Below are 12,294 nucleotides of genomic sequence, written 5' to 3' on the forward strand. Positions count from 1 at the left end.
TCGGCTAAAATTATAAAATACGAAAAAAAAATCCAAATCACCTGAATTTAAGATATGCATCTAAAAAGAAAAAATTATTCACCCTCCATTTCAAGAAGTGTGACGTTTATTGACTTCTAAATGCTTGACAGCCTTTCTAATTGGTTACAGAAATTCATTCTTTTTTTTGTTTTTTTTTTTTCATTTTTGATCAACCAAGAAGTTTTGGGCCAATGTCCCTAGGGTCCCTGGACCGAAGACTTAACCAGAATATAAACATTTCTCAATAATTCAGGCAACTTTGCCTACTAGTAGACAAATAACCATCTTGTTAACTTTAACAGTTCATGCAGTCTATCAGTAAGTACTGAACTTGGTTTAGTATATAATACAGTGGCTACACATTAGAAAAATTTATGAATTTTGAATGAAAATTTATGGTTTGAATGCAATCTATAGATGTTCCCGGTTTTTTCTTTTTTTTTGTGGCATCAAGTGTTCTCGGATTTTAAAACCTAGGAACTAGTAGTCTAGTATAAGATGCAAGTTGTGTATTGCGATCACGATTAGGCCTAAGGTTTCTATAGCTCTAGCGAATTATAAAAATAAGCCTCCTCAGTGTAAAACTATAGTTTAGTACAATTTGAGTGTTAAAATACTCTTGATATGATTTTCTATACGACGTTTTCATTTGACAAAATACTTTAAAATTTGTTGAAGACAAATATAAGATTTTGATTTGTAGTCAACATTTATATATTTTCATATTCGAATGAATGAAACTTGGAAAAAAAAAATTGTTGCCGAAAGGCAGTAAGGAATCAACCGTAAGCTTAAAAGAAAGAAGAGGTTTGTAATTGGATTAAGGAATCAACTAATGTGAACTTTCTTAGTTACTTCACAATTCAGTTATGATGGATACGAAAGAGCCAAAGACGATATCTATAACTAAGTAAATGTACTACTCGTTGACTGACCTCCAAAGGAGTGAAGCTCCCTAAATCTTGTTTGCGAGAGATTTCTATTTTGATGAAAAAATGTATGAACTCAACATATTATCCTTGACTAACCAAAAAGGAAAAGAAAACCCTTCGACCATAAGAAAATCGCAGGCTTCCCTCCATCTCAAGATCCAGACTTTAACCGGGTTCAACCCGGTTTGTAACAAATTGACTCGGTTTGTTTCCTTTTTCCTATAATTATTTTGTTAACATACTATTAAGGATCTTATGCTTGTTTAGACTAAACTGTATATGCTTTCTCATAATCATGATCTCTATTTGGATAGACATTGGAGACAACCAACCAACGCAAAACATCGTCAAATTATTAGGTATAAATAGGATATTCTTTACAAATATCCACTATTGCAAAATGAAGTTAAGCGAAAGCCACAGTATTGCAACGAAATCTTATAGTATTCTTTAGAAATATAAATTTCAGATCACTAAATTGTACCCTTGGGAAGTTCATCTACCATATACTAAAATAATATTATGAGAAACGATATGTACCAATATATTATTAACTTTTTTACTGAAAAAAACAAATATTATCTCTTTCTTTGCATGTAAGTTTCATTTAAGTAACATAACAGATAATTCTGGTTATATTATATATGGTACATCTAATCAAATTCATATCTGTGAGAATTTAGAATCTATTTTTCATATGATTCATTTATTTTTATAAATTTTTTCTTCTTTAACTCGGTTTGGTAAATATGCTCTAGAACATTCTAGTCTATCTTCCCTTATAACTTATCCAAAAGATTGACGCATATATATACACATAATAGAATTATCTATAAGGTTGAATTCCTCCTTATCAAACAACAAAGCATGTCTCGAAAAGATGTCGTTGTACACGAAGAAGAAGAGGAAGATCTTGGCACTGCCATGCAGAAAATGACGATCCCTTTGGCCGAACTCAATCAATTACCCAACGATTCTGTTTACAATTTCGTAGATGGGGTACGAAAGATCATAGAAGATCCCAATTTACTAGTGAGTTACTCACAACTCTCCTTAAGACATGTTTTAGTTTTGAATGAGAAAAAAAAAAAAAAAAATCATCATTGTTCTTTCTACCATGTAGTTCGAAGATTCTCGAGAGTTTGGCAATCTTCACCAAGACGACAAATCTGTTGAGGATTCAAAAGATTCAAAACAGTTTGAAAATTCCACAAAGCCGCCAACCGCGTCAAGAGGTCGTTTTAGTGTACCGCCAAAACGATCTAGAAACAAGCGAGGAAGACCAAAAAGACAATGCTTAAAGAGATCAGCAACTGTCGTTGATTCTAATTTCGTCGACATTACAGACAAGAGTTGTACACATTGCGGGACGAGAAATACCCCAATGTGGAGGGAAGGACCAAGAGGACCGAGGACGCTTTGTAACGCGTGCGGGGTGCGATACAGAACAGGTCGGCTATATCCTGAGTACCGCCCTGCTTCAAGTCCCGAATTCAAGCCTAACGTTCACTCGAACTTTCATCGAAAAGTCATGGAAATCAGAAGGGAGAGGCACTCACCTCCCACCCAATAGCATTGAGCTGTCGCATATCATTTAGATTTTTAATTACGGCCTTGAAGTTTTGTAGATTTTTTGTTTCTCACAAACTCATTGTCATACTAGATTTTAGTTACGGCCTTGAACGTTTTTGTAGATTTTTATTGTCATACCAATATTACGAATTGATTTATTTTTATAATAGTTCAAATAATTTTACTTATTTATGATTCATTGTTGAACTTATTCTGTTTTTCAATCTTCACCTCTGAATTCATTAATTCCTCTATCATTTTCCTTTTTATAGATGTAAAAACCTACAAATTCAGCTATAACAATTCACGTGGAGTTACTTTCAATAAAAACGAATAATCTTATATAACTCAAAAAAAATCAATATATGAATTTAGTTTCAAGTTTATAATATCACTATATAAAATAATAACAATAATAATAATAATAATAATAATAATAATAATAATAATAATAATAATAATAATAATAATAATAATAAATTCTTATCCTATTCTTTACTCTATAAATGACAAGTCACTTACCCAATAAAAACATGCCACATATGATTTGTCTATAATTAAAAAAGAAAAATAATCTCAATCAAGTTCTCTGATCAAGTTTCTAATTTTTTACATATATTACAAAATATTATAAAACAAAAGAAAAATAGAATCTCTAAATTTTCTCACACAGTACACCATGATCTTGAGAAATTTGGAATCATCTAAAGATTTCTTAAACGGGTTTCACAATTCTCGACAAAAATCCAATTCACGTTAGAATCCATATTTTGTTCTCTTGCTTTCTCCACATTTCTATTATTATCTTTTTCTAATCTTTCTCATAAACATCGACTTAAAATTGTATTTAAAAAATCATTTTAATCATTCAAGTTTGTTGACTTTCCTATATTTTAGATTTATTGATCTTTATTTTAAATTCATTGTCTTCTTTTGTTGTTGAATTTTTTTTTTCTAATCTTCAAAGAGTATGATTAAATAACTATGATAGTTGGATTTATACAAAGCAACTTAGAGGTTCAACAATATTTTCAAATTTTGGTTAGGACATTAGATTTTGATTTTACAAAAAAAAAATAAAAAAAAAAATTAATAATCACAATACTAGTATATAGCTCATATAATCTCAAATTCCAAAAGCATCAGGCCCTAGATCTCAAGACACATAAAATCGCATACTGGAGTTAGTAAACGATTAGGAATATTCAGTTGTAGTAGAGCTCGAGACCCCATGTGTAAGATCCCGACCCTAAAACCCCTTACATAGTCGTACATGTTCATTAAAAATTTTTTGGGCCTATCAACTTTTAACTCGTTCGCTTAACAATATGCGACAGCGGTTAAGTAAACAGGTGAAATAAACTAAAAATATGCATTCAAATTAAACAAGAGGTTCGAATATCCCAAAACCATGCAATAGGCTAGTACATCTTCTCATAAATATCAAACTATAAATAAAACTATCCAAAGCCACCATCCTCTCCCTTCCTTGCTGATATGTCTATATTTTGTCTCTCCTTAGCTACTATTTATCATGCATTTAGCTAGGATAATTCATTGGTTTTGCATCATTTTCTAGACCTTTCTATACACTTTGCATGTCTAGGTAGTTCTTGCATCATCCTTGCATACATTGTGCATTTCGGAGTATTTCAGGTATTATGGAGACGTTGGAAGCACATCCGTTCAAGCCATGCACTCCAGCCGTCTGATCGAGCCACTCTCACTCGCCACGCACTCCAGCCGTCTGATCGAGCCACGCACTCCAGCCGTCTGATCAAGCCACGCACTCCAGCGGTCTGATCGAGCCACTCTCACTCGCCATGCACTCCAGCTACTGGTTGCACACCGACCAAATCGTGCATGTCAGGAAGGCACTCCATCTTACACGCTTCAGGAGATTCCCGAACTGACGCTCCATCTTGTCGTTTTAAGTTTTAGGGATTCACATGTTTTTACTATAAATACATTTTGCTAAGTCTTTGTGAAGGACAACTTTTTTATCTCGTTTTTTTCAATTCCTTAAAGTTTTACCTAGCCACCAAATACGTTCTGAGACTTTGTAATCCGACATCTTTGAGTTTATTTAGTATTTTCATTTGATTTCTTTAAAAAGTTGTTCTTCACATTTTAATCTATGTAAGAATGTTTGTTTCAATGTTTTCTGGGTTTGCATCATTGATGATGATTTTCAGATCTTAGTAGTGTGGTAGTTCTTGAGGATGGGATAGATTAGGTGGAGGATCTTAGGATGTAGAGTGTTTAAGCTTTGATTGTATGATTCCCTTCTGGACTAGAGTTATAAATACTTGTTTCTCTCTGATCAATTGGAACTAGGTTTTAGACATTTCCGCACCCAAAAGGTGTTCAATGAAATGTCTGGCCAACTAGTGCCAGAGACTTACATTCCTAGCCTAAGAGATTAGTTGTCTAGGATGTTTGTTGACGTGAATGAACTTGTTTTTTTTATGCCATGCTTGATCATTTTTCTCTAGCGAGACCTAGGTTTGGAAGTGGTTGAGTTTGAGTAGCTTCTGTCAAGAGATTTGATTAGCTAAGAAGTGATGTTCATTGTTTATAGATGGTTTGCTTGTGGGATGTTAAACACTCTATAGACTAGGATACTCCACCGACATCAATTACTCCCATCCTTAGGACTTCTTTCTTTCTAATTTTTATTGCATTCCTGAGACTGTTTCGTTTCCTGCTATTTAGTTCATGCTTAGACTCGTTTTTTTGTTTTTACTCAAGTTCGCTTCTTGTCATACATTTTCGTTTATGGTTCTTTGACTCATTTCTTTTTTGCATTCTGATCACTATAGGATTGTTAGATATAAAACCCTCTTTGAATTGGCTTGACTTGTGATTTCTTGATTGCATCTTGATTGTTAGCAACATCCCATTTGGATTGACACCTTAAGTATTACAACACATAAGGTTAATTGAACCTACTAGGAGACACAAAAATCCTAGTTTCAATTTTGAGACTGTTTCGTTTCCTGCTATTTAGTTCATGCTTAGACTCGTTTTTTCGTTTTTACTCAAGTTCGCTTCTTGTCATACATTTTCGTTTATGGTTCTGTGACTCATTTCTGTTTTGCATTCTAATCATTATAGGATTGTTAGATATAAAACCCCTCTTTGAATTGGCTTGACTTGTGATTTCTTGATTGCATCTTGATTGTTAGCAACATCCCATTTGGATTGACACCTTAAGTATTACAACGCATAAGGTTAATTGAACCTACTAGGAGACACAAAAATCCTAGTATCAATTTGGCGCCGTTGCCATTTGGGATTCGTTTTGCTACATTTAAGATATCAAGTTTTGCAAGATTAATTTCTATTACACTTATCATTCTGAGTACTGACTTGTTTTGGTTGTCTGCTTGTTTGTTTTGCATCTCAGGAACCTATTGATTGCAACATTGCATGCACACTAGATCAAGAGGACATCAGAACCTCCTTCCTGCTATTGACGACATGAATCGGCTACAAAGACCACGACAAGCTCGTCAACTCACTGATCATCCCGCACCAGTCATTATGGAACAACCGAATGGACCAAATCCGGGACCGCGAAACATTGGTGTTGGGGATGCACCGAACACTCATACTCAGCGTGCTAGAATCGTCCCTCCCGCCGTGCAGAACAACAACTTCGAAATCAAAGGCAGTCTGATCTCCATGATCCAGGGAAACAAGTTTCACGGGTTGCCTATGGAAGATCCACTAGACCATTTGGACGAGTTTGACCGTTTGTGCAGTCTCACCAAGATCAACGGCGTGAGTGAAGATGGTTACAAGTTGCACCTCTTCCCATTCTCCCTGGGAGACAAAGCTCATCAATGGGAGAAAAACCTTCCCAAGGGATCAATCATCACTTGGGATGGCTGCAAGAAAGCATTCTTGGCCAAGTTCTTCTCCAACTCCAGAACAGCACGTCTCAGGAATGAGATTTCTAGCTTTACTCAGAAGAGCTCAGAATCATTCTATGAAGCCTGGGAGCGTTTCAAGGGTTACCACAGCCAGTGTCCACACCATGGTTTCAACAACGAGTCACTGCTGAGCACTCTCTACCGTGGTGTACTACCAAAGATACGTATGCTGCTTGACACTGCTTCTAACGGTAATTTCCTGAACAAGACGTTGATGAAGGATGGCAACTGGTTAAGAACCTTGCCAAGTCTGACGGCAACTACAATGAGGACTATGACTGCACAGTTCGCGGTGACGCTGGGTCTGAGGAGAAGTACAAGAAGGACCTCAAGAATGTCAATGAGAAACTTGACCGTATCTTGCTAAGTCAGCAAAGGAGCTTCCACTTCGTATCTGAGGATGACCCTTTCCAAGTTCCAGATGGGGAGGGTGAGCAGACTGAGGAGATCAGCTATGTCTAGAATCAGGGTGGATACAACAAAGGTTACAACCCTTACAAGACGAACCCCAATCTTTCTTACCGAAGTAACAACGTTGCTAATCCACAAGATCAGGTGTACCCGCCTCAACAACAACAGCAAGGTCAACAAAAACCTTTTGTGCCTTACAATCCTGGATTCGCTCCAAAGCAGCAGTTCCAGCAGGGTTACCAAGCTCCCTCAGGACCACCGCCAGGATTCCGCCCTCAACCATTTCAGCCAACTCCAGCCCCAGATCAAGAAATGAAGCAAATGATGCAATAACTTCTTCAGGGTCAAGCTAGCGGTTTTATGGATACTGCTAAGAAATTTGCTGACCTTAGTCAGAGGATGGAATGTTCCTATAATGATCTGAACGTCAAATTTGAAGCTCTGAATTCGAAGATAAGGTATATGGAAGGCCAATCTGCTTCTACTTCTGCACCAAAGTCTGGCCAATTCCCAGGGAAAGCTGTTCAGAATCACAAGGAGTTTGCAAATGCAATTACGCTGAGAAGTGGGAAAACTTTGCCTCCCAGACAGAGAGTTCCAGACGTCACTGAGGACAGTGAGGAATTAGATGGGGAGGATTTTGTTCAGGATGAAACTCAGATGAAGAACCCAGCTGAAGCAGTCAAGGATCCGGTTGAACTAGTGAAGCAGTCAGAACCTGAAGCTGTTAAGGAGCCTGCTGTTTCTGATGACAGACCTGCGAGGTTCATCCCTCCACCATACAAGCCTCCTCTACCATTTCCAGTGAGGTTCAAGAAGCAGCTTACTGAGAAGTACAAAGCCTTTTGTTCGAAAAACAAGTCAAGGAGATTGAATTGAGGATGCCATTGCTGGATGCATTCGCACTTGTTCCTCACTACCATAAATTCCTCAAGGATTTAGTGATGGAGAGATCAAAAGAAGTTCAAGGCATGGTGGTACTAAGTCTTGAGTGCAGTGCAATCATCCAGAAGAAGATTGTACCCAAGAAGCTCAAAGATCCGGGATCATTCACTCTACCTTGCTCCCTTGGACCTATGTCTTTTGATAGGTGTTTATGTGATCTTGGCGCTTCAGTTAATCTGATGCCATTCTTTGTGGCTAAGAGGTTGGGTTTCACAAGGTTTAAGGGTTGCGACATCTCCCTCATCCTTGCAGATAGATCAGTGAGACTTCCACATGGTATTTTAGAAGACTTACCTGTCAGGATCAGAGACGTGGAAGTGCCAACCGACTTTGTGGTTTTGGAGATGGATGAAGAATCAAAAGATTTGCTGATCTTAGGAAGACCGTTCCTGGCGACTGCTGGAGCCATCATTGATGTCAGAAATGGCAAGATTGATCTTAATCTGGGAGATGACTTCATCATGAAGTTTGACATCAAGGAACTTTGATGAAGCCAACAATAGGAGGACAAGTCTTCTACATTGAAAGATGGATAAGTTGGCTGATGAGTTGTTGGAGGAACTAGCTAAGGAGGACCATCTCAAAACTGCTCTAACCAAGGATGGAGAAGAAGGGTTCCTGCATGAGGAGACCACTTGTTACAAGAATCTGCTAGACTCCCACAGAGAAACAGATGGACAAGAGGAGTTCGAGCACCTATCTGACGCAGAGGAGGTATGTGCAGTTGAGGCAGAGACTTCAGAACGTGAGATCTCCCACTCGACCGACGTCAAGACCCGACTCGAGCCGCACCTCTCCCACTCAACCGTGGCCGCTCCTGACTCCCATGCTGACGACTGGTCGGAACTGAAAGCTCCAAAGGTAGAACTCAAAACTCTCCCTTCCGGACTAAGGTACGTTTTTCTGGGAACCAATTCTACTTATCCTGTCATAGTGAATTCTAGGTTGAGTGATGATGAATTGGGGATGCTAGTAACTGAGCTTAAAAAGTATAGAAAGGCTATAGGTTATTCTTTAGATGATATCAAGGGAATCTCACCTAGTCTTTGCACCCATAGAATCAATCTTGAAAATGAATCTTATGCTAGTATTGAACCCCAAAGAAGATTGAACCCTAATCTGAAAGAAGTAGTAAACAAGGAAATCCAACAACTGCTTGATGCTGGAGTTATCTATCCTATCTCTGATAGTACTTGGATATCTCCAGTGCACTGTGTACCTAAGAAGGGAGGAACAACTGTAATCAAAAACGAAAAAAATGAGTTAATCTCAACTAGGACCATCACAGGACATAGGATGTGTATTGATTATAGGAAGTTGAATGCTGTTTCTAGGAAATATCATTTTCCTCTGCCTTTCATTGATCAAATGTTGGAGAGACTAGCTAGTCATCCTTATTACTGTTTCCTTGATGGGTATAGTGGATTCTTCCAAATCCCTATCCACCCAAATGATCAGAAAAAGACAACCTTTAATTGTCCCTATGGCACTTTTGCCTACAGACGCATGCCATTTGGTTTGTGCAATGATCATGCCACCTTTCAAAGGTGCATGACATCAATTTTCTTGGATTTGATTGAGGAGTCAGTGGAAGTGTTTATGGACGACTTCTCTGTATACGGTTCCACTTTCTCCTCCTGTTTGTTGAATTTGTGCATGGTATTGACGCGATGTGAGGAGACGAACCTTGTGATGAAAAGGGAGAAGTGCCACTTCATGGTTGAAGAAGGGATCGTTCTGGGACATAAGATTTCTGAGAAAGGAATTGAGGTTGACAAAGCTAAGATTGAGGTCATGGTTCAGCTTCAACCGCCTAAGACAGTGAAGGACATCAGGAGCTTTCTGGGACATGCTGGGTTTTACAGGAGATTCATCAAGGACTTCTCAAAAATTGCAAAACCTTTGACAAGGTTGCTGTGCGAGGAGGTTGAGTTCGAGTTTGATGCAGCATGCTTGGAAGCTTTCAGCAAGATCAAGGAGGCCTTGTTTTCAGCACCCATAGTACAAGCTCCATATTGGGATCATCCATTTGAGATTATGTGTGATGCTTCAGACTTCGCAGTTGGAGCAGTTCTGGGACAGCGTATTGACAAGAAGCTTCATGTCATCTACTACGCGAGTTGCACCTTGGAAGAGACTCAAGGAAGGTATGCCACCACAGAGAAGGAACTCCTAGCAGTTGTGTTTGCATTCGAAAAATTCAGGAGTTATTTCTTGGGTTCGAAGGTCATTGTGTACTTCGATCATTCTGCTCGAAGAAGGATACCAAGCCAAGACTGTTGAGATGGATTCTGCTTCTTCAGGAGTTTTACATGGAGATCGTTGACAAGAAAGGCATAGAAAACAGAGTTGCAGACCACTTGTCAAGAATGAGGATTGAAGATGCTGTTCCAATAGATTATTCAATGTCTGAGGAACAACTTCTGGTCGCCCAGGTTTGTGAGCGGATGCATGAAAAAGGGGTTGAGAACCTCAAACTCAATTGTATGGTGATCACGTCATACACTGCACCATGGTATGTTGATTTCGTGAATTTCAGGGTCTGTGGAGAAGTTCCGGATGACATGGATCCCTACAGGAAGAAAAAGTTTTTCAGGGAGGTCAACCACTACTTCTGGGATGAACCCTATCTGTACAAAAGAGGTTATGACGGTCTGTTCAGGAGATGCATAGCAGAAGGGGAAGTGCAGGGAGTGCTTGAGCACTGTCACGGCTCCACCTATGGAGGTCACTTTGCCACATTCAAGACAGCTCAGAAGGTTCTACAAGCGGGTCTCTGGTGGCCTACCTTGTTCAAAGACACTCACAGTTTCATCACCAAGTGTGACGCTTGTCAAAGGATGGGTAACATTACAAGGAGGAATGAGATGCCCCATAATCCGATCCTGGAAGTAGAAATATTTGATGTTTTGAGTATAGACTTCATGGGACCTTTCAACCCTCCATCTAATGGTAATGTCTACATTCTGGTAGCAGTTGATTACGTTTCCAAGTGGGTTGAAGCCATTGCCAGTCCTACCAATGATCACAAGGTTGTTCTGAAGCTGTTCAAAAGTATAATTTTTCCAAGGTATGGGATACCCAGAGCGGTGATCAGTGATGGTGGAACTCACTTCATCAACAAGGTGTTTGAGAGTATGCTGAGAAAGTATGGGGTCAAGCACAAGGTATCTACTGTTTATCACCCTCAGACCAGCGGACAAGTTGAAGTCTCGAATAAGCAGATCAAGGGTATCTTGTCAAGGATTGTTGGGGTTTCGAAGAAAGATTGGTCTGTCAAGTTGGACAAGACTCTTTGGGCGTACAGGACAGCTTTCAAAACGCCGATAGGCAGAACACCACTTCAGCTGGTATATGGTAAAGCATGTCATCTCCCTGTCGAGATTGAGTACAAGGCAGTTTAGGCTATCAAGTTGCTGAACTTGGATATTGATACAGCTCAGACTAAGAGGACCCTTGATCTACAAGAGTTAGAAGAAATCAGACTTGATGCCTATGAGAGCTCAAAGATAAGAAAGAACCAAGAATTTTCATGATAAGAAAATTATTGTCAAGGAGCTCAAGGATGGAGATCAGGTTCTGCTTTTCAACTCCAAACTTAAGTTATTTCCTGGAAAACTTAAGTTATTTCCTAGAAAGCTTTAGTCTAGGTGGTCTGGACCTTTTGACGTCAAGGAAGTTCTATCATTCGGAGCCATCACTCTTCTGAACAAGGATGGTAGCGAATTCAATGTAAATGGTCAGAGAGTCAAGAAATATTTAGCTGATCAAGTCCGACCAGAGGGGTCTTCTGTACTCCTCTATGAACCCCAAAAAGCATAAAAAGCTGAAAAGTCAAGCTAGGGACTTTAAACAAGCTCACTTGGGAGGAAATCCCAAAGGTATCACTGTAAGTATTTTTTTGAATCCTTGTGTTTTTAATTTTTTTTTTTTGGTTTTCTTGTGTTCAGGATTCTACAGAAGGGAGTCTAAGCAACAGAAAAAAAAATTGCAAACAAAAGAGTGAGTTCAGAGTCAAACCGAGTATGATGGATGTTACATAAGTGAAGTCAGGAAAAGTTAAGGAAGAGATAAAGTATACAGAAAAAAAATCAAGGAAAAGCAGAGTCAAAGAGAGTTTGTTGGTTTTATGCGAGAACAGAAGGCTTAATAGAGGAGGAATCTTAATAATTGGTTTTATCACTCTTCTCCTTTCACCCACGTGTCTGTCATATCACCCTCCCTCACCCTTTGTTTCCCCCACTAGACATATAAACTCTATGTCTCATTTTCTCACATCATCCCACCACCACTCACCCACCACACTCCCTTTCACACCATACTCGACACACTCTCTCTTTCGTTCCATCTCTCGTTTTTTCCAACCTTCATTCTCTATTTATTACACACCTCCCTTTCATTCCCTAATCACCCACCAACCACTCAATTATTCACTTACCTCACTTCACTCTATCTCTCTCTCTCTGCTTGACATC

At 38.8% G+C, this 12,294-nt stretch overlaps 1 protein-coding gene and 1 non-coding gene across 2 annotated transcripts; one reads left to right on the top strand and one right to left on the bottom strand.

Annotated features, from left to right (window-relative positions):
- Positions 1–1,818: 1,818 nt before the first annotated feature.
- On the top strand, positions 1,819–2,628 carry LOC104773006 (GATA transcription factor 14-like). The gene is made up of 2 exons (XM_010497556.2): positions 1,819–1,985; positions 2,077–2,628. Exons 1-2 carry the CDS (start codon positions 1,821–1,823, stop codon positions 2,524–2,526), a joined length of 615 nt encoding a protein of 204 aa, XP_010495858.2. The 5' UTR covers positions 1,819–1,820; the 3' UTR covers positions 2,527–2,628.
- Positions 2,629–6,467: 3,839 nt separating this feature from the next.
- LOC147938307 (small nucleolar RNA R71) lies at positions 6,468–6,574 on the bottom strand. The gene has a single exon (XR_015567502.1). It is a non-coding gene; the product is annotated as a small nucleolar RNA R71 (small nucleolar RNA).
- Between the last annotated feature and the right edge of the window lie 5,720 nt (positions 6,575–12,294).

The sequence above is a fragment of the Camelina sativa genome, chromosome 9 (assembly GCF_030686135.1).
Source record: "Camelina sativa cultivar CO46 ecotype springtype chromosome 9, ASM3068613v1".
NCBI classification, from domain to species: Eukaryota; Viridiplantae; Streptophyta; class Magnoliopsida; order Brassicales; family Brassicaceae; genus Camelina; species Camelina sativa.